Below are 27,319 nucleotides of genomic sequence, written 5' to 3' on the forward strand. Positions count from 1 at the left end.
CATTACTTTCATATTTCAAATTGAAATTATTTGTTGAAACGCCCCAAGAAGACAGATTTTCACTTTATGTGCAAAAAATTCAGTTAGCAGGCATTCATGACTTTTTTCTGGTATGTTCGCTCCACTTTAGTGGTGAAAAAAATATTGAATCATGCTGCTACAAAGGCGAGCCATCTTAATTTAAGTTATAATTTAACAAAAAGCTTTTGTTTAATTGTCTGCATTCTCTATGATGAGATTACCGCAAATGCACCATGATTCTCATTTCACAACTAAATGTGGTGATTTACATGCGACTATTAATGTCCACTCACAAAGATATAAACAATACATCTTTATTAGAAGCATTGCACATTAATGTTTAGACACCTCTAATAATGAAGTTCCAATGCAGGCAAACACATTTTCGATGTAAAAAAAATTTCGATAAATAAAACAGCAACTCGGATTTTCTCAGGTCAAAAAGATAGGAAGCGTTAAAATTAATTATGAATTACTTCAAAGGCTCAAATTTGGGCACCTACAAATGCACAATGTAATCCTTCCAAGGTCGGTATATCCACTTATTGAGCCATGACCCCGCAGTGCCAGGGCACCACTCCTCTGTCTGAAATGATTACTAGCACTCTGCGGGTCCAAAACAGCCCCACAAGTCCAAAAACGCCGCAGATGCGACCCAGACCTTGCTCTGATTTTCAGCCGCCTGACTTGACCGCTTCCCCCCACTCTCTCTTTAAAAAAACAAAAACAAAACAAGTATTGTCAAAGAGAATAGGTTTCACCTATGTAAGCTCTACTCACTGTCAGTGTTTTTTTTTACCATGTTGAACAGCATGCACAGCTGTTTTCCGCACAAAAAGTGTTATCACGCAGCCAGCACAGACTGTATCATAGCGCTTTTAAAAAACAAATTGCTTTCAACCACGCTGCACGGCAGCAGAGATGCACAACATGGCAAAAAATCATTGAAAAAGCCAAAAAATCTAGTATAGGCAAGACCTATTGTCATTGCCAATGCTTTTTTTTTTTTTTTTTTTTTACACTGGCTCTTTAATACTTCCTTAAAATTATACAATATAAAACACACTTATAGCAGAATGAAAAAACTATTGCATAGCACAATCTAGCAAACAGTCACAACAGTGCTTTAAAAAATTAGTGATTAACATTTGTGCTTGTAAATAACCAGGCAAAGCATCCACTCGGAAATACACTGAAGATGATGGAATACAGTACTCTAGTCTTCTGCACCTACCAAAGGGGATGCTTCAAGCAAGGTCACCCATGCGTTACAGGACCTACAGGGGAAAGCTTAAAAAAAAAAAAAGCTGAGGATTTGTGGAAAAGTGGAAAAGTCAATCAATATAAAAGTACCAGGGAAGGTAGAATATAAATAAGGGACGGGGACATGTAGGCTCCAGGGGAAATGCCCACAACCATCTCTGGGTGGTGGATTGCTAACAGGGAGTTCGGAAATGTGATTTCCATCATGTGCAGAAAAGAACAAGTTACTTACCTTCAGTAACGCATTATCTGGTACAGACTCTATCTAGCTGCAGATACCTTACCTTGGATTTTTCCAGGCGTCCGGCTAGATTCGGAAACTTTTTCTGAGCAATACCCTTTGTGCATGCTGTTGGGTGGCTCCATTTGGCTCCGCGTGGCATCGTCGGAAGTTACTTCGCAGTCACCTATACAGGTGCCACCCAGGCGCGCAGGCATCAGTTACTTTAATCACAATTTTCCATGCCAGAAGCGCAGAGCCATGATAAGAACTGGTGCATATGTGTGTCCAAACTAGGGCCATGAAGAAGAGATCACTCTAACCTTAGTAAACAACTCCGCAGAGTGAGAAGGCATGCGTGGGAGTCAGCTCCTATGAAAGAGAGCATGTGAGAGGGAGTCAGATGTGACTTTGGCACGTATATGGTGACCACCAGTGAATGCAGAAAGTTCGCCGTAGTCTGGAGGTGGGAGACGACAGCCTGGGGCGAGCTCGCCTTCAACATCCAGTCGTTGAAGTAGGGGAAGTATGAAACCCCTAACCTGTGCAGACAAGCTGTGACCACTGCCATCACTTTGAACACCCAAGAGGCGTGGTGAGGCAAAATAGCAGCATGGTGAACTGACAGTGTTTGTGGCCTACCTTGAACCGTGAACCACAGGTAACGCCTGTGGGCAAACAGGAAGGGAATATGCAAATACACATTCCTGTACGTCCAGCACTACCAACCAGTCTTCTAGGTCTAGAGCAGACAAGACCTGCGCCAGTGTGAGCATCTTGAACTTCTTCTTGAGGAAGAGATTTGCAATTCATAGGTCTAGAACAGGGAGAAGACCCTTGTTCTTTTTGGGTACCAGAAAGTAGCGGGAATAACCACCACTACCTACTTCTGATATTGGGACCCTTTCTATGGCTTTCTTGGCCAAGAGAGCCGTAACTTCATCTTGGAACAATGACAAGTGATCGGCTAGCTGTTTGAATATTAGCCGTATTGGGGGGGGGGGGGGAGGGAGGGAGGATTGGAACAGCAGCAATACCCATGCGTCCGATGTTATGGACTTCCAGTGGAGGAGGTGATGGTGTGTTCTCCCTCCAACTGGGCCGGCATGGCCCTGCAGATCCAAACTAGGAGGGCTTTGAGGCTGCAGCTGCTGGAGGCTGGGTGGCAGACGACTTCTGGCCTACAGACCCCCTAGGTCTGAAGGTACCCCGCGCAAGCGAGTGCCATCGAGAGGCATATCCATCAGTTCTGCCTGGACATCCCCCCCAAAACACAGATGTCCTCAGCCAGGCATGGCGCCTAAGGGCACAGTCGACGCAACCACTCTGCCTAGCGAGCCAGTTGTATCTAAGGCACACTTAATGGTGAACTTAGCTGCACCTTTCTCGTCTTTCACTGCTTGGGTGAGTAAGGCCCGGGCCTCCTCTGGGCCCTGAGGCAGCACTTGCGCAACCATATCCCAAATGGTACGTGAGAAATGGCCCAATAAGCACAAGGTGTTCACTGACCTCAGTGCCAAGCTGGTGGAAGAAAACAACTTCTTTCCAAGATGGTCCAGTTTCTTGGATTCCCTGTCTGGGGGAGCGGAAGGGAATGTGCCATGAAAAGTAGAGGCTTGAACTACCAAGCTCTCAGGAGCTTGGTGTTGGCTGAGGAAGCTTGGGCAACTGGTGCAGGGCGATGGCGGCGGGCGATCATCCTATTAACAGGAACTCCTGTGCTGGGCTTGGACCAAGTTCCCAGCAGGACGTCTGTAAGTGCTTCATTAAAAGGCAGAAGGGGTTCAGATGTAGAAGCGACAGGCTGAAGCACCTCATTCAAGATGTTCATCTTGACAGCCACTGAGGGCAGTTCGAGGTCAAGGACCTCCGCTTCCCAATGCACCACCATTGTATAGGAAGCCCCCTCATCCTTAGCCACAGTGGGAGGACAGAGCAAGCCAGTATCTTGAGAGATGTCCTCTCCAACTGGTGTTCTAAAGAGTCCAGCAACTCTTCCCACTCTTCTCCCATTCCTGGCTGCATAAAATAAGGCTCAGGCAATGATATGGCACCTGTTGGTGCCTGAATCGGCATTGTGACGCCATTCCGGCTCCAGATCATTGAAAAGTCAGAATGGTGCTGGCGGCGCCGGGAACATCGGCATCAGGCTGGAGAAGGTTGCGTGGGTACGACCGGCGTTGGCCGGATCCAGAATCAGATCCATGAGACCCCACCAAAGCCAAGGCTAAAGCTGCTGGCGTGGAACCGGTTGGGGCCTCCTCTGCCCGAAGGCGTGCCAGAGTGGTCGGCCCACTCAAATACATGGCAAATGGCCTTGTAAAACTCCTTTATATGAGTGGGTGTCGATCTGGCTCCCGGAAACAGGGGGAGTCGAACTGGACAACGGCTCCACAGCACCTTGCCGGGAACGCCGATGTTCGCTGCTTGTCTCGTTGGCTGACGGACAAGGTGGAGTCGAAGTACTCTTGGACTTCTTTTGTGCCTCTTCCCTGAATGTCCTGAGGACCTCGAATGGGATGAAGAGGACTTGGGGCTCCTGGAGCGGTCCCACGACCTTCTCAACAGGGACCAAGACCTTCTAGGAGTCATGCGCACCAGTGTTGTCAACAGCCGGGCCCCAAGCAGCTTTAGGGACTGCTCCCTCAAACCCTTTGGCGCCATAGCCTGGCAGTCCGAGCACGACTTGGAGACGTTGTCGGACTTGAGGCACCAGAGGCAAGAGATGGGGATCCGAAAACAACATGGTGCGATGACAGGTTTGAACCCAGCCTTTCTCAATGACATCCTTGACACACACAAAGAAAAACTAGACAAAATGTTGAAAAAAGGCCTGTCAAAAAGCGACATAGGGGTAGCTCTCTCCTGATCTCCGCTAACTGGCACAGAAAGAAAAGAACTGATGCTGCGCACCTGAGTGGTGGCTATATAGGTGACCGCGATGTCACTTCCGGTGCCAATAATGCCACGCAGAGCCAAATGGAGCAACCCGACAGTGCGCGCAAGGGGTATTGCTCAGCAAAAGTTTCCGGATCCATTCTGATGCCTGGGAAAATCAAAGGTATGGAATCTGCAGCTATAAGTTCCTATCAGATGGCTCTGATTACTGTGTGAATGCCTTGTGGATAATCGAAGGGGAACTTGGGGAGGTGGAGAATAAGGGTATCTGATGGGGGCCGTCTTATGGGGTCAAAACTGAGAAATGCTCCAAAAGAGTCTGAAGTAGAGTAAATTAGTTTCAGATCGACTACATTTCACAGAACACCCACCACATAACCGATCATAGAAGGCATCCTGGCTGTTTTCCGAAGATCGTCTCAGGGACCCCACATTAAGGATCTACAGCATCTACTCAGGTGACTATAAATATTTTGACTTCTAGGACTAAGCATAATCTAACAGAGAACAACACCAAAGCCTCAGCACCTTTCTGCACTGCTTCCTGACACTATTCTTGCACTTTCTAGTCATGGGAGTCTGGGAATAAGAGTATTCAGTTACCCCGATATAGGAGCTCACAGCTGCTATGCGCAGAATTGGCTTGTTAATGTCTTCACCTTTAAGGGTCATCAAGATTGTGGCACCTTTAGCACCACCCAGTGCTCCTTGCATGTAATCGGGAGTTTGATGAATCATGATTCATGTCAATCATCTTCCCCCCAACTAACATAGGCTGAACTTCCTTCTGAAGTAATGTCTCAAAAGTAAGTGTTATATCTGATACATCTTCCAAAGGAGACCATCCCAGGACCTGGACAACGTTGTCTCTATGGGATTTCTCCAAATGTTCCACTTGGTTCAGGACGCCACAGATTGTATTAAGTGCACTGTATTGAAACATGTTAGTCTACATGGAGTCTGTCTTCACATTTTGTACTGAAAAGTCCACAATGCCCAGCCTCCCCTCATTCAGATGTATCTCCACTTTTTCCCTGTTTCACCCGCAACGCCATAATTTTTTGATCTATTGATTGTAGCTTACTATGCATCTGATTTATGGCTGCCATCTGCATTAAGTCAAGATAGATCACCACAGGGCATTAATCTGTGCTGGTGCACCGAAGTTGTAAGAAAGGCTGCACAATCTGCACGCCCACCATTGGTCTTGTAGCTGCTTCCCGAGACCCAACTGCCCCTCCTTCTGGACCTTACCCACTGTGAGCATTTGCCGCAGTTAGCTGCTCTGTGAGGGTGAGATGAGAAGACCAGTCTTGTTCCGCCAGGCAGGCCAAAACCAGTGCAACATCCACCACCTCTCAAAGAAGGAAGAAACTATAAAGGGGGGTTTATAACACTTCTGTTGGTTCACCAACCACTCTACCAGCATTTTTGATGTCAACCGCCTCTGGCCCAGCCACAGAGCTCATTCCTTTGCTGCAGGTATCCCTCACTATATATTATTTGGGTCCTGAAGTTCTCACCAGTCACGAAATACTGCTCTGTCATCATCTCACATAAGCACCACCATCCTGGGTCTTCGGTAGTACACTGCACAACATGCCATTCTCTCTTGGGTATTGCCTGTCAATGCCTGGTGATTCTTTTATATTAAAGATTAATGATTTGATGATGCAGAGCAAACATGCAGTAGGAAACGAGGTCTGCAGAAGAAGAAAACAGACTGCCGAATACAAAAACAACAAATGTGACCCAATTTTAAAACTTAAAAGATAGAGCCTTGATGAAGCGGTCACATTATGTGAAACGTGTCTGCTGTGGGCTGAAAACGTCAAGATTTTAAATAGATGTTATATCGGTGAACATAGTTTGTTAAATACTGGGGAGAGTACCTTTAACTTATGTCTCCATATGATAAAATATCGAGAAAAATAAAACCTTGAATGAAACCATACAGAAGTTAAATGAACTGCTAGTTTTATAAATTCCACTAATGAACAAAAAACGTTAATGAACTGTCGTACCTTCTACTTTGTGTTTTCATCACTTTAAAAATACATTAGGAAACATATTCCCAATCAGAAAATAAATAAGAAGTAGGTCTGCTCAGATAGACCACTTCACGAAACAGAAAAAAAAGCATTGGTCTTCAGCAGTTTCTGTACTATATTCTAGGCTGATAGAGCGTTTTAGCTGCTTTGAAAGGATTGTGAAAAGTACCCTTATCATGATGCTTTGCTACTTATCCACCCAGTTCCTTCACTTTTTCCTTTTTTAAAAGCAAAATGAAAATTATTTTCTCACCTTCTATTTTAATAACTAAGCCAAATGTAGGCTTTAATAGTTTCTACCGATTTAAAACGAAATCATGCTTTTAGAAAGGATTAATATGTTGTTCTCAAAGACAGCTTATTGTATTTTTCACCCAAGAGTTCCGAATCCTTTACATAGACAGTGATATTTGTTGTTTATGAATGTGAACGAATGTCCCATGATGCAGTAATTTTATTACCACCTAAGTGAAAAAATAACAGCCTTTTTCATAATGTCCCACAAACATGGAATTCCATGTTAGCAGGCATTCAGCAAATCCCAGGATCTGCTAAGTCATGTTTTAGCACTTTTTACTGTCTCTTTATGAGCGTTACCTTTGCAAAGTTTGGACGTCTGTGAAGCACTACGATGTCCTAGACTTCAAAATACTAAAAGAAAGTAAATACATGTACTTTCTAGGATTGGTGCTAAGCTATAATTCAGTCACTGGAAGAGGAGAGCTTAGAGTGCTGCAGAACGCGGTCCTAAGGCAGCCAAGTGTTTCTCTTGCAAGGACACCTGCTGCCCGGGCACAGAAGTAGAGCTATTGTGTGAAAGATATGTTCTAGTCTTGCAGCAATACCTAATGAATGTCAAAAAGGATAACAGAATGGAAGCATCTTTGCTTTTTGGGCTGCAGGAGGGCCCACAGTGACAACTTGTGGAGCACAACAGCTTGCATCGAACAACAATTTCTGATCCCACGTTTACTTCGACAGCATGTTTTCGTTAATGTAGGGTACTGTCACATCTACATTCAAGCTTGGCTTGCACTGAAGCATTGTTTTGGTCTCTCTAACACGATACTAAAAATATCTGATGCCAGTACGTCTTTATTCCAGGACGAGAAGTGGAATATTGGATCTCGAACCTCCAGTACAACTCTTTGGGGATGGTTCCTTCACTCTGCCACCAGGCGACTCTTGCTTCGTTCTTTGTGCCTTTCAGGATCCTGTCTCTCTGCTGTAGGGGCTTCAGAGTTGACATCTGGACCTGGCTCAGGTTCAAGAGGCAGCGAAGGAGGCTTGGAGAGCTGTGAGGGAGCCCCACCACCTGCAGAAAGCCAAAAAAAAACAACTGAATGATAAATATGGATGCTAAATTTCAGCTCTCAGTATGTTACATGGGACTATGCGCAACATCAGTTACAGGCCTTTTAACTGCTTTAAACAAACCCGAAAATGAGGTTTACAACTATACAGACAAACCTTAGATCACATCCTACCTCCTAACAGCGGCCCAAACTTGGTTGTTACAAGTTTTCAGTCTGCAAGCTTGAATAACTTATACCGCTCACAATATATTTCCTATTATTACATCCTTTTGTCATTAGTAAAATCTTAATTTTGCATTAAGCAATTCATTCAAAACAAAGAACTTCAAAGTTTCATCTGCGCTAAGTGTTTCTTCATGTACCTGCTCATTACTTAATTTATGTATTTTGTTCAACATCATCTTTACTTTCAGTAATGAATTAAGCAAAGCTCAAGGTATACCACTGACATGGAAAAATCAACACAGAAGAAACGTGTGTGGCAGTCCTTGCTAAGACCTCACGAAGTTTAATACTGGAAGACAGCTGAAGTCCAATGTTTCATTTGTAATTTTTTATAGGACATTTTAGTATGCTTTAAGCATCTATGTACTAATGAAAATACCTGCCGTTTACGCCTGCCTGGAATTTGTAGTTCATGTTGATGCAGAATATGACCCAATATGAAATTGGTTGCTTGGTCAGAGCCAAGCACAGTTACTGCACACCTGTGGTCCAATCTAGGCAACCTAGGTTATGAGAAGGAGGGAAGAAACATGGAAAACTAACAAACAAGGCAACAACAAAAGGCAGACACCACTTTACATAAGAAGGATGGGCAGATGCAAAGGACCACTTTATTCAGGTAAATAGAAAAAGTGAAGGTCCTAGAGTTTTTTTCCCTTATATTTTTATTTGCATTTTGTCAAACAAAAAATACTAGTAAACACAGTGGGGTGCCTGTGGCTTGTCAAAGAAGCAATCAATAATGGAACAGTCATCTCAGGAGCATCCAGCGTCATTAAAAATATTAATGTGACACAGTAAAAGAGGACCGGCAGGGAAGCCTCATCACACAGACCTTAACAATGGAAGTGAAGTTCAAGAACATCCCCACTTCAGCATTCAAGTGTCCCACGCCTCAGCTATCACAACCATGCCCAAACCCATCAGGCAGCCCAGAGTCAGTACGCCGTCTAGGTACCAGGGAGATGCCGCCAATGCCATGGTCAATACCTGGATTTCAGCAGTCGGGGAGAAAACCCCTAGGGGTGTCTCCCCTTCCACGATCTACTCTGTGGGATCTGTACCGAGACAGCCCACTTTAATAGCATCCCCAGCCGGAAATATCGGCACCCTATGCACGACTCTATTTAATTTTTTCCGAATCTGGCTGTTTTTCCAGCCTGATCCGTGAATCTATCAAATCACCTTTCGGGCCACACTGTGGCTATGAAGGCCTAGTAAACATAGTTGTGGAGTACACTCAAAGGTCCCATCTGTAGCTCGGCAAATACCCTGCAAAACAGTGGTCCGGTCTGGTGCAAACATCGGACAAGACCAACCACGTGGCAGAATCCCTCATTTCGACGCCTCGTCAGGGTTAGTAAGCGCTATATAAATACTATTGCTATTACAATAGTCCCACGGCACTGAAGGCGTGTCGATGCCATGCTAGGGAACATGGTATGCAGGCATCAGGGTAAAAAAACTGAGTGAGTTTACCGCGAACATTTCTGTTCAGCTTGGGGGTGAGCTTTAGTGCCTTCCTCCAAGCAGCGTCAGTCAACAGCGACCCTAAGTCCTCCTCCTAGTGTTGCCGTACCTGCAACACATCCAGCTGAGCCCCTTTGAATAAAGCTCTGTAAAGTAATGTGACCACCCTCGTTCGACACGTAATAAGAAATAAATAACGCAGACACTCATGTTCTGGAGGCTCCATATTGCCACATTCCCACCACTCGTGGCCCAGTAGAACAAAGCCCCACTGGGAGATCATGTGTCTCCTTAAACTCCAGAAAGGAACAATCTTCACCCTCTACAAACGAGTCCCAACTCCGACCACTAGTGAAGGCCAAACCAACCCCCAATCACCGCCAGTGAGCGATCTTCAAGGGTAGCTCACTTGTGTATGGTATTCTAGTGTGTGATCTCTGTAATTTCCTTGTTCAGGCACAGTGCACCGTCCTGACCAGCACATTCTCATTGTGTACCATGGAGGCAGGTACACGTTTTAATAAGATGCTAGTAAAGATGCTAGGGAGGTCACCCTATCCCATAGCACGGATCGCCACTGAGCCGCCCATTGCAATTGTGCAGCCAGATAGAGTTGGAAATCTGGTAGGCTAATCTGCCCTCCTCTACTGGTAACTGCAATATCCGCATTGCCACTGACGCCGCAATGTACCTCGATAAAAAGTCAGGAGAATGCCATTTAACTCTAAAAAAAAAAAAAAAACCCTGTGGGAGCACCATGGGCGGGGCCACAAACAAATAGAGGAGCCATGGCAGGACCACCATCTTAGAAATGGCTATCCGCCCAACCACCAATAAAGGCAAAGTGGTCCAGAAGGTCACAGAACATATCAGGGCGGTAATGGTCCGGCCAAAGTTGCCTTCGTACAGAAAGTCCACAGTACGATAAACAGCCACTCCTAAATAGCAAATGGTGACGGACTCCACTCGTAAGGTCGGGGCAGCTAAGAGGGGTATAGCACTCCTCCCTTGTCCCCCCCCAGTACCCACACAAAGAGAAAATACAGGATTTATTCCAGTTAAATTCCAGGAGGGATAAACAACAAAAATCTGTCAAGGCTGCCACCGCTCCCTCCAGGTCAGTGTTGTCCCCCCAGCATATATAAGAGCATGTTGTCTGCATATAGGGAGGGATACACTCGGTCACTGGAGATATGCAAATCTCGGTAGTGCCCACCCTGTCGGATTGTCCACACAAATGGCTCTAGAGCAAAAGCAAACAACAGAGGGGACAATGGGCAGCCCTGCCTGGTGCCCCACTCTACCAAGCAAATCTCTAAGATCACAGAGCCAGTACGGACCCGAGCCAGCGGGCCACTGTACAATAGCTTTGTCCACTTGAAAAAGGGCAACTCAAAGCCAATACCAAGCAAAGTAGCATGCAAGAACTCCCAACCGTGCGAGTCAAACACCTTCCGGATATTCATGGAGATGGCCAAGGAATCTGGGGCAAGCTATTCCTGTTGAACTAGGATATGAAGCAGTTGACAAATGTTAGGCAGAGTACTACGGATAAGTATAAAAACGGTCTGGTCAGGATGGACCAGGGCACACGTGGTAGAACCTGGGTTGCCAACAATTTATTCATGATTTTATAATCTGTATTAAGCATCGAAAGAGGGTGATACTAATCAAGGAAAATGGTATCCTTATTAGACAGTGACACAAACGTAGCCTCACACAGAGTGGGTGAGAGAACACCCTGCCTCAGGACTTGTTACACAGGGCCACTAGTTTAGGGATGAGATCTGTGGCATACATAGCATAGAAGTCTATGGGCAGTCCACCCAACCAGGGGACCTTCCCTCTTGCCATCTCTTTGATTGCACCTCTTGCTCCAATATATCAGTACTCGGTTGATCTGCCATAGTAACCTCTAATACCAACGGAGAGGAGTCCGTGATGTAATTCAAAACATCCTCCTCACGTTCCCCGATCCTCACAGAATATAGGTCCTGGTAATAATGAAGGAAGTGTTGATCTCCACCTGAGTAAAGCCGCCACGCCCAACGTGTCACTGATCTGGAGGATAGCTACTCACCTGCAAGAGCCAAGTTAGCATACTTCCCGATTTTTCTCTCTCTCTGCAGAGGCCCTAGTAACATTTGCTCTATGGTGAGCAACTTGTCCCGTTCACCGAGAGTGCGTCACATGTCCTCACGCACCCCCTCTAGGTCAAGGGGGAAGGCCATCAAGAACTCCCGCCTGTAGTTTAATATCAAGAGTGTAACTCGGTGGGCACCTCAATCTTGTTAGAAATGCAGTAACCCCGTATCACCACCTTCATAGCCTACCATTCAGCCCCCACTGATTTGGCCAAGCCTGTGTTATCAAGCCAACAATGGGCAACTTGCTCACACAGAGAGGCCCGGAATGCCTGGTGGTCAAGCAGAGCCACATCCAAATGCCAGGTGCGGACACCTGATCTATGTGGGGACTATCAAAAGGAGCACAGTAGGGGGGGGGGGAATGGTTGGAGTATGTTCTTGTCAAATATTCTGCGCCCAACACTCTTCTACACATCACTTTGAAGCAAAACACCCCATCTAGTCTCATTTCCAAGTCATGCAGACCAGAATGGAAGGAATATACCTGTGCTTCCAGTTTCCTCACCCTCTAGCAGGCAGTAAGACCCTACTGTTCTGTCCAGGAGTGAAAATCCTCTGCCAGCCTATGTTCATGGGGTAGCGTGGGATATGATCTATCCAAGGTGAGGTCTGCAGCGCAGCTGAAGTCTCTTTCCACTATCTTCAGGTAAGGTAACATCAGCGGGAGAAGAAGAGTCAAGCTGGACAGAAACAATGATTGGTCTTCATTTGGGGAGTATACATTCAACAACTCAACATCGCTACCATCCAACCGACCAAGCACAACACGAAACAGCCATCAGGGTCAACAACTGCCCTATGCAATTAACGGGCATTCTGGGCTTAATCTATATGAGGGCTCCCCTTGCAAATGTGGAATAAGTAGGGGTAAACACTTGTCTCCTCCACGCTTTCACAGGGCCCGACCCTTGGGTTCAATCGGATGGGTCTCCTGAATAAAAACAAGCTGCGCCCATCTACGTTTCAGGTACGCCATGGCGTTATAACGTTTAGAGGAAGTGGAGAGGCCCTATACATTCCAAGTAATCAGATTAATCTGGTCTGCCATTCAGCCACCACTATTCACAGACCCAAGGGTCTCTCTGTACTGCACCCCCATAGTATCAGAGGTTCGCTCATCAGTCAAAAAGCGCAACCCCATCCGCCACATACACCCCACAAAAAGAAAGCAAAACATAAATACAAGCAAACGGAAGCAACAAACCCTCAACACAACCCACGGACTGTGATATACATACATCCTGTCCAAGCAATAGATGGGAAATACCACAAGGACTAGCCAGTAATAGCCCAACTAAGGAGCAAACTGGTTCCATACCAGACGTAGGCAACCGGGGAACGAGAACAGCCTGCTCGGGCAAGAAAAAAAGAGGAGCAAAACAGTATGACCGGACACTGAGACAAACCACACCCAGCTCCCTCTTAGCCCATAAAGGTGACAAATCAGGACGACTCATCACAACAATAATTATAATAAACACAGCCATCACAGTAACACAGTTTAGGCGGTCGCCTCACAATCTGCTATCGCTGCCCAGACAAGTGTCAAATGAAGCCATCAACTGTGCCTGGAGTAACCCCATGAAGTGTGTCCTCCAGTCCCAGCACCACTGAGTCCTCCAAGCTGGTGGAAGAACTCCGATGGGCAGAGGACGCATGCCATGAGGAGCTTTCACTAGCCCCCAGAGATGCAGCAGTATCCACTGCCCTCATATGCTCCAGGGACATGTGCGACTTAGTAGGCCGGTGTGTCCCTCTGCGGCAAAACCGCTGCCACCACAGGTGTGGTGGTCTCCATTGTTCCGCCATTTCTGGTCTCACAGTGTCTCTGTCATACAGTTCCAGCCAGTCCCATGCAGGAGCCGGCTCAGTGAAGAAATGAACCTGATCCTCCACCTCAAACAGCAGAGAGTATAGCAGACCCAGTTTATGCAACTTTTTCAGACTGCAAGAAACAAGGCCCTCTGGGTCTGTACCTGGAGAGTGAAGTCTGGATAAAAGAATGCATTTTCCACCACAAAGCAACCATGATTGCAAGCCTGCTGCAGCAGGAAGTCCCTCTCACGGATGTGTAGGCATCAGGCCACTACTGGGCGAGGAGGGGCCCCAGGCCGAGGTGGATACACAAGTACCCTATGAGCCCACTCCAAGGCACAGAATGTGGACAGACCATCTGGTGCCACCACCTCCTGAAGGACCTCTTCTAGAAAGCCCAACATGGTGTCACCCTCAGTCCTCCCCTGTAGCCCCACAATGCTTATGTTATCACGACGGGTCCTCTCCTCCTCATCATCTAGCCTGACAGCTAACTGTCGCATGTGGGCCTCCAGTTCCTTGAAGTGGCATTCTGTGTTCTAGCCCTCAGGTGTCAACATCTGTACAGAGACCTCCAAAGAAGTGACTCTTGGACAATTTCCTGGAGTCCTCGTGGACGAGGCCCTGTTCCACCGCAATAGAGTCTATTTTACCCCCAGTTATCTCAGTCACTCGCACCCTGCTTGATTCCCTATTGAGGGGTTCCTGCCGATGTATCCTCCTTGGTTCTCTGAGTGCAACCCAGGACAGCTTCAGGTACGTGGGGACCAGTGGCAGGAGAAAGACAGTGGCCAGAGCCAACAGTATCCGGGCCTAGAAGTACAGGTCAATCAGTCACGATCATCCAACAAAGGATCTGTAATGGTAGTGATAGCAAAATGGGCTCCAACAGCATCAAATGAAGGCTCCAGGCAGCCAAGGCGCCAGCTATAATCCAAAAAACCACAAGACCTCCAGCAACAGGGTGGGTCTCATCATCCCAGACATCACCAGCACATCATGGAAGAGGTGAATATGAGCCTACTGCAATAGGGGGGGGTCCTTCTACCAGTCCAGGCCAGGGCCCCACCACCTACAGAACAAGCGTCACTTCCCCAGTGTTTTAAGGCCTTTGCAATGCAGTTGGGCAATCCCTGCTTAACGGGTAAGAAGGGGGACCCAACAGAGGCACTCCTGCCTCAATGTGTGGTCCCTGTGAGACCACAACAGCTCCACTCACTAGGCGTCTCTTTGGGTGCAGCTGCGGGGACAGTCATCGTTGAGGGGCATCTGTATGGACTCCAGCAGCTCCCTATGTCACCAGCAGGCCGTAATGGGGAGATGGCCCCACCCTACATGTGAAGGCCAAATGCATCAAGGGAAGGCCCCGGCACAGTTCAACTGCTCCCCAAGGGGGTGAGGCAAACCCCTAACCAAGGGCACCCTCTGCAGTGTTGTGCTCAATTACCCCAGCCCGGGCCAATTCCCTGCAGTGTACCTCTCTTGCTGTCCTCGCAGTCTCTGCCATCAGCACAGGGTCACCATCTTGTAAATGTCAGGCACTGTCCCCCGCTGCAGCAATTCGCCTTTCCCACTGCCAGTGGGCCCCACAGAGTTCCTGGCAGGCTGGGGGCATGCTGGTGGGCCCAGAGGTTCATGTGCAGTGGCTGTGAAGGGCCAGGGGTTCGCAGCTAGTGAGGAGCTTGCGCTGTCGACGTCCTCACAGCATGGCAGTTAGCTCCATCCCCCAAGGGCCTAGAGTTGTTTGACCCTAGGAGCTGAAGTTATTGTCCATGACAATACTGCCTTGAGAGTGAGAAGTTGAATTGATCAAATGTGCCTCAGCTTAAATGGTAAAGCCACTAAGAAAGTCAACACAAGATCAAAAATAAACGGAATGGGGCAAATAAAAAGTAAAGTATGCCTTTTAGAAAAAATGCCACTAGTTGCAACCTAAAAAAGGCTAGCTGACCCGAAAGACACAAGAAGGCCTATACGGTAGCTGAATAACCCTTGTCTATAGCTGCTGCCAGGCACTGCTGTACAAAAGAATTGGCATTTAAACCGATCTAGGCCTTCCTACTTGCAACAAATTTGTACCATAAGCCAACATAAATGGGTTTTATATCAGGTTTGCTTGCAGCCAAGATAATGTCTGCAACTTGATCAGGAAGTAAAACAAACCCTAGTGGGCACCACTCAATTTCCATATGTGTAACTACAGTGATAGGGGCCACGGAAGTAGGACCTGACCATTTTAAAGTGCGAGCAGGGCCACCCTGTGACAGAAAGAAGAAGTACCTGAATGTTGAGTGCCAATAAGTTAGCGTATCAGATCCTCCTTGCTCAATCATGGGCAAACAGAATCAGCTGTGCTCAATACTCCAACACCCTCCACTGGCTATTCGACAGAACTGGAATCAATGAAAACATGTGCCTTCAGGTTCAGAGACCAGCTGAACCTGAAGGCACCCCCACAGAACCACCGAGAGGGAACTGTATGGCAAAAAACTAAGCACACTATTCTGTGCCATGGCAAAGAAGAACAAGTGAATTAAATGTTTGCAACACACTTTCTGGTGGCAACTATGTCTAACTGCAGATTTTATGGCTAGACAGGTGGCTAGTGTTATGCATTATCCTTTGATTCACCACCCTGCAGCACTTTAAAGAACATCAGTATCTACAACCTTTTAAGAACAAAAAGAAATAGAACACCACAGTCCTATATGCATCCTCTGTGCTCCATCTTCTCCCTCTTGTTTGCTGCTTTTATTGAGATAAGTAGCACTTCTTTTATTTGATATTTTTATAATACAACTGTGGATGAGGTAACGGTTTGTGTTTAACTTTATATCAATTTTCCAATTTATGGGAAACCTATTAGCAGGTTGTTTGTAATTAATATTTAAGTGGTATTTCATCTTTTGTGTAGCGGTTGTTGTAAGCTTCTATCTTTCTTAGGACAAATATGATGTAATTGATTGAAAAGCAATTTTAATCTGCATAAGCTCAAGTGATAAGTTAATGTTCAACAATTACATTAAGTTTTCAAAAACCTTTCAATTCCACTGAAGTGGGCATTTAATGCATAGTGTGAGCATGCTCAAATAACATTGCTCTGGGAGGAAATTCGATCAGCGATCTAAGCCAGCACCATTTTAGATTTGGTTGAAGCATCGGCACGTAGCGCAGTGCTGCTTTTGTTTTCAGAGGTAGTTGGGCACAGTGGCTCAGGCATGTGTGGAATTCTCTCAGTTGACAGTTTTTTGGCAAGCAGCTTTTCCCAACATTAGCAGATACGTAAATTTGAGCAAACATTTACTTTTAGAGGACAGAAATAATTTAAATAGTTTGGGAACAGTTTGCAAAACAGGTTTAGTATTTTTTCAACAAGATTAGTTTCAGGGTGGATATATATTCTTAGTATCAAATGAAGATTTATTACTTTGTCAGAAAGCGATGCAAACATCACTCCTCGTGAAACTTGTGGAGGCCATTAAAAAAAGGCCTATTAGTAAGTAAGTTAAGGAATCTAGTCAGGATGCTGTGAAGAGTATTTTGGAAATAAAAGGAACGTTTATTAAGGGATGGAAAGACTATTGGTCCTCGTCAGAGGACGAAGACAGATTTTATAAGAGTCCTGGAAAAAAAAACATTTGAATACTCCAGATGGTATGGAATTTATTTGAAGTGGAATCCTTAGTGGCTCGGTGTGCAAACCGGCACGTAGCGAGGGCAGGATATACCTGTACAAGATGCAACATATCAACATATCAACAGGCAGTGTAGCAAGATGTCTTAAATATAGGTGTGGATGAATAAGTATCCTATGTAAACACAGAGGATTATTCAAACAATGATTCTGGGAAAGAGGATGTACAAAGAATACCTTGAGTGGTGGAAGATTTTGTTTGTGTCATGGATATTTTGACACAAAGAATATGAGACATCCACATTGCTCTGAATGGTAACCATTGGATCATGTTAGGGGTATATATGCTTCTGGATCAGGAGACCTATAGAAGAAGAGAAGTATAATAAAGTAAGAATGTTCACATCCTGTTATTGGGGACAAAGGAACCTAGGACTCCTAATTTGGGCCACAGTTGATCACTTATTTATTTAAACTGGCAAGGCATATAAAAAAAAGGTTTGGAACGTTCCCTCAAAGAATGTGAGGATAAACGTTTGAATCTTTTATGTTATGTTATGTTATGTTATGAGGTCTTATATAGCGCATGGCTACCCAAAGGCCTCCCAGTGCTGAATGGAAGACTTCAAAACTAAGGCTACAGACGAGGATCAAAATAGCCAGGTCTTAATTAGACGACAAAAGGAAAGTTTGTGGCTGGTGTGTCGTAAGCCCATCAGCAGGGAGTTCTACAACTTGGCACCATGGAAGGCCATTGATCTTCCACCCCATTTATCCTTTTTTGTTAAAGGGATTACGGCAAGGGCCGCCAAGGAGGACCTAAGATGTCTAGCAGGAATATAGAAGGAGGCAAGGGTTCATAAGAGCGGGGGATCTTTATTGTGGAGGGCTCTGTGAATGTAACACAGCGTTTTACATTTTATCCGCTGCTCAACTGGGAGCCAGTGCAAAGTAGAAAGAGCTGGTTTGGCCGATTTGTGTCTAGGTATGTTGAAGAGAAGGCAGGTGGCAGTGTTTTGCACCACTTGTACTTTCTTTTTAACAAATTTTGGAGCACCGATGTACAGGGCATTCCCATTGTCCAGGCGAGAGATAATGAGTGCCTGGATAATGAGTCTCTTTGCAATAAATAGGAGTATTTTAAATACCTTTCTGAGGAGTCTTAGTGTACCAAAGCAGGTGGAGGAGATTTTCTTAGCTTGATGATCCATCGTTAACCATGGGTCAAGCCATACTCCTAAACTCTTGATGTATTCCTTAGGAGAGGGCAGATCACCTAGGGAGTGATGCAAAGGAGAGATAGAGTTCGGCCGAGAAAGACGTCCTAGGATCATAACCTATGTCTTTTCTCCATTTAGCTTGAGCTTACATTCGGAAATTCATTCAGATACTGCCCTTAGGCAAGGAGCAAGTGCTGTCTCTGATGAGTTCTGCTCAGTTGTAAAGGAGACTACCAATTGGGTGTCATCTGCATATGAGACTACTGAGAGACCATATGGCTCCACTATCTTTGCCAGCGGTGACATGTAGATGTTAAATAAAGGAGGGCTAAGTAAAGAGCCCTGTGGCACTCCTTAGCTGCTTTTAAAGCAACTGGAGAGGAACGAGCGATCTAGTACCTGAAATGATCTTGCCTCTAGAAAAGAGGAGAGCCAGCTGAGAGCCTTACCCGTAATTCCAATCTCCTTCATTCTTTGACAAAGAATACTATGATCCACAGTGTCAAAGGCGGCACTCAGATCCAGAAAAATGATCGCTGAAACCAAACCCTGATCAAGGCGTTTCCTGACCTCTTCAGTAATGCCAATCGGTGCTGATTTAGTGCTGTGTAGCGGTCTGAAACCCATCTGGGAAGGATGAATATTATTGTCCTCAAGAAAATTAGAAAGACATGTGTTAACATGTTTTTCCAGTATCTTGGAGAGAGCAGGCAACAAGGAAATGGGCCTATAGTTATTGAGCACAGACGCATCTTTTAGGCCCACTTACTCGTATATTTGATTTAGTAGAAGAAGCTGGTATTAGAGGTGGCACATTTGATTTGACACTGGCAAGATGCTTATGTCAAACAGCAATATGTTTCTTGAGCAATGCAAATGCAAGCCTTATTGCTGACGGATGCAAGGCTGTTTGATGAGAATCAGCCCAAAGCTGGATGAGTTAGCCAGAAAATAATCTAGCAAGGATGCAAAAGGCCTTTTTGTTTGGTGAAGGAACCGTTAGGTCACTAGGAAAGTACGTGACGACTTAACACTTTAGCCAAAGTGCAGACATCAATGAGAAATGTCTCTTGATAAAACAATTTATATTGTAAGGTCTGCAGTGGAGGGCAACCTATCGGCTGGGAATTTTAGAAGTCCCAGTATGGACAGGATAGAGGTTCACCCAGATGATCTTAAAAACTAGCAGGTTTCGTTCCTCAAAGAGGCAGAGTTGTTAGGAACAGGCCCTCAAGAAGCCATTACCAATATACACACTCAACCCAGGAAGAGTATAGTGAATATTTATGGATTTTCCCCATGGAAAGAAGGCTGAACATGTTCTGGACAAATTGACAGGTCATAACAGAAGGGTGTTAGATGTGGTAAGACATTACGTAACACAATTCTATACAACACCCTGACAACTAAAGGAACAGAGAATTATTGCTTTAGGAATAATTTATGAGTATTGTCAAAACCCAGGTATTTCAGATGTTGCAAAAAGGCTCATTAATAAAGGTAGGAAAAGATCAAAAATAATTTGTGAACACATTGTGCTTGGTGACAAAGAAGGACAACGGTTGGAGTACTGTAATAAATGTGAGGAATAATGTTTTTGTAGTTTACATACATTTCAAGATGAAAGATGAGCGTCTGTTGTGAGAAACGTTGCGGGGAAGAGATTGATTCTGAAAGCAAAAGAGTCCGACATTTCTACAATTCAAATGGAAAGGACAATTTATCAGTTCAGATCTTTAGCATTAGGCCTTTCTTCAGCACTGTGATGTTTTTCTTTTTTTAAAGATTCTGAGACCAGTGATAGAAAATTTGAATAGATTTATTCTGTAAAGGTCTATGTTATAGGACAGTTAATTGTGACAGATTAGCTATAGCTGCAGACCATTCTCTAGGTGATGGTTTTTCAGATAGAAGCTATTTGATATGTTGTTTCATGAAAGGGGTTTGTCTGAAGAGACTACCACATTCTAAATATGAAAGTCTGCGGGGTGTTAATTAAATATTTAAGCTGTTTGAAGTATGGCCTGGAAATACATTTCTATCTTTGAGGGAATTTACTTACTTTCCGTGTTTGCTTTGTCTTACATCCATCCAGAAGAAGCGTTTCTGAGGTAAAAGTACTATAATTAATAGAATTAAGCAGTAGGTTTTATGGACCAAATTGTGTATTTTTTTAAATCTGGAAAAGGACTAAAACTATGATTACGTTTTTGTTTTATCTAAAAGTTGATTATCATCCAAAATTGGATGTCATAAGCTGTATGAAAGAGTATGAGAACAGTATTATAGAGAACAGAAGGGCATGGGAGGATCAGTGTTATCTTCAACTACTGCAGGTGGATTAAGACAGTCATGAGGGAAGTTGATGTTTTTCTGTTTTAAAGTGCATTCTATTAGGGGAGCTATGGCAACTAAAACTTTAGGGCTGGAGGAAGATTAGAGGATATTATGAAGGCGGCAGATTGGTCAAATACATTTTTTTTTTTTTTTTTAAACAAGTATTAAGCTTTGCACTGAAAGATTCAAAGAATGCATAATACTAGCCTCCCGTCTTGCCATAAAATGCAGATTCTCAAAGCCTAGGTGAGTAGAAATTTGTGAATTTATTAAAGATAAGGAGGCTAGCATCATCCCTCCCGCCCCACCCCTGTTGGATTTGTTGGTTTAGCTGTACGTTTATTAATGGCTTTTATCATGAGAGTTTAAAAAGTAAGAAAATATCAGAGACGGATTTTTTGTGAATTGTTTCAATTACAAAATATGTGCTTTGTTATGGTTTTGGATAATATACGAAACAGTGCATTTATCATTTATTGTTTCTTAACAGAAAGTCAATGAGAAGTTTTATGGGGTTTTTCGTTTGCTACAAGCAGGATGAAGCAATTAAAAGTGGGAGAAGATGTAGGACAGGATTTATATGGGACTACTCCCTTTGTGTGTATGAAAGGTTCTGTATTTGGATGTTCTTTAAAAGTCTGCAGAGTGATGAAAAAAGGATGATGCATAATGCTAACATCCTTGTCTAATAAAATCAAAATTCTCTACTCACTTAGTCTTTGAGAATCAGCATGAATCACCTATAGAATATTCTCCAAAGTGCCAGATTGGATCTGGAAGTTTTCATAGTAATTTTCCAGCACTCTGCTCAGTGGCATCATGCGGCTCCCTGCATAAGTGTCACCCCTGTACGTTGACTTGTGTTTCTTGCTTGACCCTTTCCATGCCCTTAAACGCAGAGCATGAAACAATTAGAGGTATCAGTGTGCACATTTATAATTTGGGATCTTTTTAGATGGTAAAATATGCCACTCTACAGAACACGGGGTGGTGAGAGGGAAGTGAAGAATTTGCTGTTATATAAAGTATCCACCAGAAAGAGCTGGAAACTTTTAAAAGAAGCATCCTCACCTTTAGACTAAACACAAAGCAGGAGTGGTCAAACGTTGATGGTCTGTGGACTGAGCCTGTAGCACCGAGAGACAAAATGCCCTTAATGTTGGGCCTGGCTGTCAAGGCAGTAGCCCTTTGTGAAAGTGTGCACTGATGCCCACGTTGCAGCCCAGCAGATGTTGACAACAGGCACTCAACCAACCAATGCAGTGGTAATAGCCATGGTCATAGTGAAATAAGCCCTCAGCCCTCCACGAGGCTGCTTCTTGGCCCATGCATAGTAGGTCTTAATGGAGAGAACTATCCACTGTGAAAGACTCCTTTCCTGCACTTGTCTTCTTTGCTTGAGAGAATCCCACAAAGAGTTGATCATCCATCGGATGGTCTTTAGTGTGATCAATATAAGAGCACAGAGCTCTCTTGGGATTCAGTCATTGGGAGGGGGATGAATTGCCCAACGTGATACAGAGTCACAATTTTCGGCACGACGACCGCCCTGGTCCTCAACACTAGCTTGTGTGACAAAAAAGGTGGTGTAAGGTGGCTGAACAGAAAGAGCCTGAAGCTCACTCATGCGACGAGCTAAACTGATCACAATGAGAAAAACTAATTTGAAAGTAAGAAGATGCAGCTGTGCATGGGCTCATAGGTGGTACACATAAGAAAAGTTAGGACCCAATTGAGATCCCACTGTGGCATCACAAACGGTTTGAGAAGAAACAGGTGTATCAAATGTTTAGTAAAATGCATTACAACATGGGATTGAAACAAGATCGGCTCGTCTAGCAAACACAAAAAAGGCTGAAAAGACAGACAAATAGCCTTTAAGAGTGTCCAATGCAAGCCCTTGCTGGACCACTAAAAAAAACAGCAATACAGCTGTTCCTTGATGGACAACAGTAAGGCCTTCAATGCCAAGCAAATGGCCCACAGTTCCAACAGATTTAAGTGAAGCTATTTTTCCGCCAGAGACCAGAGTCCTCTGATCTCCTTCTCTCCCAAATGACTGCTCGAATCCTGCAGGGATACCTCTATCACTACCATCATACCCGGTTAGGGGAGGCATCTGCCACTGGTCAGGTTGCAGTCGAGCAACCACCACTGCAGATAATTTTCAGTTCTTTCCTAAACTAGTATGACATCTGACAGGCTTCCATGGTGCTGGGCTCACTGTGATTTCAGATCCCGCTGCACAGCCTGCATATGTTCCCTGGTGAAGTGGACAAGAAAGATGCATGAGGCTAACAGACCCAGAAGCCACACTGCTTCTCTCACTGAGATTCAGGACCGAGGCTAAAACATCGGGATCATAGCCCAAATATCATGCACTCATTGCGATAGAGGAAAGGGCCTGCACCATGTCTAGAACAGCTCCTGTAAAAGGAAGCGTCTGCAAAACAGTCAGGTATGTCTTCAAAAACACCAGCAATGGCAGGAGGGTTGCCATCTTCTTGGAGGTGGCCTACCACTGATTGTGGTGAGCCTGCCTTCAACAGCCAGCTCTTGAGGTAGGAGAAAACTGGCATCCCAAACCTCCAAAGGTGGCAGGGACCACCGCCTTCACCTTATGAACACCCAAGGAGTGCTGGTAAGGTTGAAAGGGAGCACAGCAAACTAAAAATGCTCCAGGCCAACCCTGAACTGCAGGCAACATCTATGGGACTGTATGGCAGGAACCTGAAAGTATCCTCTTGCACGTTCAATATGACCATCCAGTCACACAGATCCAGGGCAGTGAGAACATGAACCAAGGCGAGTATTTTGTTTTTTTTCCTTCCAGAGGAAAGCATTCAGAAGCAAACATCTCTAACAGGATGAAGGCTTCCGTACTTCTTCAGCACAATGAAATAGCAGGAATAGCAATCCATTCACTACTTCCAAGGCCAATACCATCTCAATAGCTCTTTAGGGCAGCAAAACCTGCCAAACAAGATGGATAGGTGCTCCTCTGAATGCTGCTCTGATTTAGGCGGGAGTAAGGGGAGTTTGAAAAAAATGTTAGGGAATGGCCCTGGTGGTGATGTGGACGACTCCTCTGTCGGATGTGATGGCCTGCACCACCCTGGAAGAAAATGTCTAATCCCGACTCCCACTGGGTGGCTGTATACAACTAAGGGCAAACTACCTGCTTGGGGGCTGATGCTGCAGAGAAGGGGGATTGAGTGGAATGGTGTCCTGTACAGTGTCTGCCTGATCCCCATCCTTGGCCCTGAAAGAACTATGGTGACTGCTATGTAGGTAGCAGGGCCTGGTGTTGCCTATATACTAGCCCCCAGAAGTAACTTCAAAAGGGTCAGAACTGCTGAAGAAACTGATGGGCAGGTGCAGAAAGGTCCAAGGACTGCACCGGGGCTCTGCTTTGTTTAAAGCACTTAAGAGCAGAATCAGCCTTTTCTCGAAAGAGGCAGGGCCACCAAAAAGCATAGAAATTAGAGACCCCTGCAGGTCCCCAGAAAAGCTAGTGGACCACACCCATGTGGGTCAGCGGAGCACCACACTAGTGCCCCCTACATGCCTCAAGCAGTCAGTCATATCCAGGCAAGCCATAATGACAGACTTTGCTGCATCCTGACTGTCCTAAACAGTTTGAACCAAAGAACCCCAAAACTCCTCCTGGATAGCCAGTAAGATCTTGATAGCCATGTCCCAGAGGGAGTGCAGATAATAAGAGGCAGACGGCATCAACAGATCACATCACCAAGCTTGCGGACAACATCTGCTTTCCAAAAGCCTCAATCTTTTTCAACTCCATGTCTGGAGAAGTTGTAGGGAATGATTAGGTTTAACTTTACTGGTGGACTCTTCGACCACCAAATGCATAGGATTTGGGTGCTGTATAAGAAAGTTTAGGTCTATGGCGCCTGGCTACCTATCTGTTCACTGGTGGGCAAGAACAGGGCATTGCCCAAGTTTCCATAAGAGTGTCATTCAAGGCTTCATTAAGTGGAAGCAGGGGCTCACATGAAGCTAGCCTCGCGCAAAACATCCTTACAGACATTTGTTTTCACTTCAACTGAAGGTAGTTGTAGGTCCAGAACATGAGCTGCATGTTTTCCCACAGCAAAAGATGCTCTTTCTTTCATAGAAGGTTGAAGGGGCAACAGGAACCCTGTGTCCAGGGTGGTATCCCGCCCACTGCCCTCTTCCATGTCCATCTAAATATCCTCCTCATTGTCCGTTGATAAGAGTCCAAACCAAAAAGGTGATCAAGCCTCTAAGACAGGTCTCATGGTAGAGGAATACTTTTGTCAGAATACTGGGACTGGGTGCGCTGAAGTGGAGTCAAGGGGCAACCTCAGTCAGGATCGAAGTGGATTCAGCTCGAGGTTTTACACTGGTGTTAGCAGGGGCTTGACCTCTGGCACTGGTGATATCAGGACCGCCATTGTTAGAGAAGGGTCCGGCACAGATTTTGGAGCTGGAGTGTTAGTGGGAACTCAAGTCAGTGTGGAACCTAGGGAAAGTTCCAGGGGCACAGATGGTGTTGAGGATAAATGTGCTGGCGTTAACTAGATTTGAGGCCTCTGCGGATCCTTGGGACCTAAAGATGCACTGGAAGGAGCCGGAAAGGTGTCAAAAGTATGTAGTATGGCCCTCTTGAAAGCCTTGACCTGCTGCGGCGTCCGATGGCCTGGAAAAGTCAGGGCACAATGGTACCAGTTGTGGGATCAGCTCCCCAGCAAGGGAACTGGAGTCAGATCAGTTGCCACGTGGAAGCCTTCATGGCTTTGCTTAGGATAGAGATTGGTGGGATACAGCTGAGTCCTGCTTTGACTTCCTACATTTCTTCTTGGATTTGGACTTATCAGACAAATCGAACTGTGAAGTGGACTTGTTGAGAGAATGGCTCCCAGAGCAGGAACAAGTCCACACCCTCAACTTAGAGTGGGAGTGATGCAAGATCCGTGACTTCTTTCAGTGTTTGGCACCAAACAGCTTCGCTTCATTGTCCTGGATCAACTGAGTGCATGAGGGCAAATTTTTGCCACGAGTCGTGCCCCAAGCCCAAACACCAAAGACAGACCTTTTGCAGGACCGTCACCCACATCTGCTTCTGACAGTCACTGCATAAATTGAATCCTGTAATCTTCAGTGAAGACACTGTTTTCACGCACACTGAAAATAATTTTGAAAGGAATTAGTCAGCTGATGAAAGGAAGCAGAGCTCCAAATCCGTGTATGAAGGTGCAGAAAAAAAAGACTGACAGGCACACACAGGGGTGGGGACGCTTAAATGCAGCTCCACTCCATCACTTCCAGGGCAGAATTAGGCCAATGCAGAGCTTGAAAAGTTATTGATCCAGTCTGGCACATGTGGAAATATTATATAGAAGATGAATCTTCTGTTAAGAGTATCCATCAGAAATCCGTGTATGAACACCCCAATATCGAGAAGATCACCTTTGGGGTGTAGTTCCCACGCAACATCCTCCAGTGAGAAGTGACAGAGTGCTCACTCTCACATCGAGAGAACCTGGAAGATGAGCCACCTTCTAGTAAAATTCATTGTATCTGTATCCAATGCTATGGGTGAATCGCCTTAGAACACACGATCCACAGGATGGTAGTGATGTTGTCTATCCAAATTTGAGTTGTGTTCACTGAGACTGAAAGAAATGCCTTCAAGGGAGACCACTCACAGTGCTAACTTGCCTATGCGCAATTGCAGCTCTGACGCACACCAAAGAACTTGTGTCATCGTGTCACCCAGACCAGTTAGGAAGCATCTTTGGCCATGGTAGCCCGTACCTGGTGAGGGCTGAAGGGGCACTCCATTACACGCTTGGAGGGCTCTATCCACCAGTGAAGATCTGAATGAACTGATTGGAAGATTGAGCTGGGACACTACTTTGATGCTGAAGTCACTGTTTTACCACATACCGTGGGAGGGTCCTCATCAGCCATCTAGCCTGACTACCAACAGGATATATGATGTCAAGAAGATGCAAGATATGCAGACCTAGGAGCCAGGGCTGAGTCAGAAATACATGATTCATCTTCCAAATATCCACGGTCCTCTAAGGAGGAGGAAAGCATTCATGCATGTTACGTCCAGAATCACTCATATGAGTGCAGTGAGACTCCTGGGCATTGATAATAAAGCGCAAGTTGTGGAGAAAAGCCAGCATGCGCTGTAGGCATTTAAAAACATATGCACTCCTAAATGTCACAGTGAAGTGTAACAACTGCCAACACTTTTGTAAAGATGTATGGTTGCTTGTTAGTCTAAACGGTAAAAGTATGAACTGATAGTGATGGAATCCCACAGTGAACTCAGGTAATTACTTTTTATGGGCAGAAAGAATTGGAAGATGAAAGTAAGTATCTTGTAGATCATGAGACACCAACCAAATTCCCGCCTTTAGCATCAGCAAGACTAGCTCAGTGACAGCATGCTGAACTTGTCCTGAAAAATGAACAAGTTCAAAAAAGGGAGATTCGGAATGGGCTTTAGACCGCCGTCCGTCTTGGGGACCAAAAAATAAAGTGAGTAAAACCCAAAATCTCTTCCATCCAGAGTCACTGCCTCTAAAAACTGAGGTGTGGCCAGAGAGCAAGCCATAGTGGAGGGTGCGCTAGCAGGGGGGTGGCAAAGACTGGATCTGCTGCTGCTGGCAATGACAACCTCTAGACCCTCTACTGTCCCAA

The 27,319-nt window shown here is 45.3% G+C and overlaps 1 protein-coding gene across 2 annotated transcripts in view; it reads right to left on the reverse strand.

The window, feature by feature from the left end:
- Positions 1 to 595: 595 nt before the first annotated feature.
- Positions 596 to 27,319, reverse strand: part of BBS4 (Bardet-Biedl syndrome 4) — a 317,463-nt gene continuing 290,739 nt past the window's right edge. The window contains exons 16-17 of one of the 2 annotated variants that reach the window (XM_069222250.1): positions 7,587 to 7,768; positions 596 to 731 (exon numbers count right to left, since the gene is read on the reverse strand). In XM_069222250.1, the coding sequence (XP_069078351.1) occupies positions 7,617 to 7,768 (152 nt within the window). In that variant the 3' untranslated portion in view covers positions 596 to 731; positions 7,587 to 7,616. Of the gene's footprint in view, positions 732 to 6,889; positions 7,769 to 27,319 lie in introns of those variants that run through there. The other variant, XM_069222249.1, reaches the window with a different exon arrangement.

Source organism: Pleurodeles waltl, chromosome 3_1 (genome assembly GCF_031143425.1).
Source record: "Pleurodeles waltl isolate 20211129_DDA chromosome 3_1, aPleWal1.hap1.20221129, whole genome shotgun sequence".
Lineage (NCBI taxonomy): Eukaryota > Metazoa > Chordata > Amphibia > Caudata > Salamandridae > Pleurodeles > Pleurodeles waltl.